Consider the following 1,259-nt stretch of genomic DNA (forward strand, 5'->3'; position numbering starts at 1 on the left):
TGAAATTTGAGAATTTATTGCACATAGAAATAGAAAAAATGTTTTCGTATTAAAAAATACTTGAGCATTTTAGGATTTCCGACTAAATGGAAACTATGAATGTTACTGAAACGTTCAGTGTAGTCATGAAAGATGTTAATCAGCCGAAGAAACCACCACTGTATCCACCAAATCCACCACCAAAACCTCCAAAACTTCCGCCGTATCCACCGTAGCCGAAGCCGTATCCGAAGGGTCTATAGCCGTAGCCGCCGAAGCCGTAGGGACTGCCTCCGAAGAAGAAGCGTCGGCTAGGTTCGGGTGCTGGCAGGGATCCAGTGACCTCCATCAGGGCAAAAAGGGCCACCATCGCCAACAGGGCAACGCCGATCTGCAAACGGAGCGAGGGAACTCAGTTTACGAAACCTTCAGGTGGTACTGAAGATAAATTACCTACATAGAAGACTTAGCCTCATTGAGGAAGGACATGACTCGTGACTAACTGCACTGGAAGTGAAGTAACTCAAATTTCTAACAATCGTTCAGCATAATAAGGAGTTACAGAATTAAAGAAGATATCATTTTTCAAATATTAGTCTTGATTAGATTGATTTCTAATTAATGTTTTACAATCCTTGCAGGAGCCAAAACATAATATTACCCTCACCGTTTTCATGCTGTATGGATTTGTCGTTTTCGTGGTTAGTCCTGAAAAACTGTTCCCCATCGTCAAATGCTAAGTTCTATATATACGAGGCCCAATCTAGTACTGAGAGTTGCCAACGATCTCTATATGCAAACTTGATTGTTAAGGAATTTTTCCGATATAAAGTTGATACCGAGTGCTATCATGTAATTGATGCTCATCTAATCTATGTCTGCTATTTAATCCTCTATGAATACGATAAGTACTCTAATTATCTTTGTTTAAAGAAACCTGACGTGAGGACAAAATCATAGCGTAACTATTGCGACGAAAGGGCCACACCCGGGGTTATCCTGTTCTGCAAGGTTTGGCAAACGTCTACTATAGCCCACCGGACCCTTATCCCAGAACAATCTTCCGCAATCATTAGTATTCTATTGTTAGATAAGGATCACCGTACACCGAATATCCAAATCCTACACTTATTTCATTTTAGAATTGAAGTAACGTCAGTAACAATAAAAGGTAATGAATAATATTTTCCTAAAAAAAAGTGACAAGAATAACTGGGCAATGGCAATCTCGGGTTACCACATGGCCAAGTACCACTGTTGCCGGGTAGTAGCGCAAAAAT

The 1,259-nt window shown here is 40.4% G+C and overlaps 1 protein-coding gene across 1 annotated transcript; it reads right to left on the reverse strand.

Moving 5' to 3' along the window:
* On the reverse strand, window positions 1-754 carry LOC135203960 (uncharacterized). The gene is made up of 2 exons (XM_064233890.1): window positions 647-754; window positions 1-370 (listed from the first exon to the last, which is right to left on the reverse strand). The coding sequence occupies exons 1-2, from the start codon at window positions 704-706 to the stop codon at window positions 140-142; spliced, it is 291 nt and encodes a 96-aa protein (XP_064089960.1). The 5' UTR covers window positions 707-754; the 3' UTR covers window positions 1-139.
* Between the last annotated feature and the right edge of the window lie 505 nt (window positions 755-1,259).

Source organism: Macrobrachium nipponense, chromosome 24, assembly GCF_015104395.2.
Source record: "Macrobrachium nipponense isolate FS-2020 chromosome 24, ASM1510439v2, whole genome shotgun sequence".
NCBI classification, from domain to species: Eukaryota; Metazoa; Arthropoda; class Malacostraca; order Decapoda; family Palaemonidae; genus Macrobrachium; species Macrobrachium nipponense.

Coding starts and splice junctions, on each gene's coding strand:
- LOC135203960 (XM_064233890.1), bottom strand. CDS start 706: ATGGGGAACAGTTTTTCAGGACTAACCACGAAAACGACAAATCCATAC. Junction 371..646: donor ATCCATACAGCATGAAAACG/GTGAGGGTAATA, acceptor CTCCGTTTGCAG/ATCGGCGTTGCCCTGTTGGC.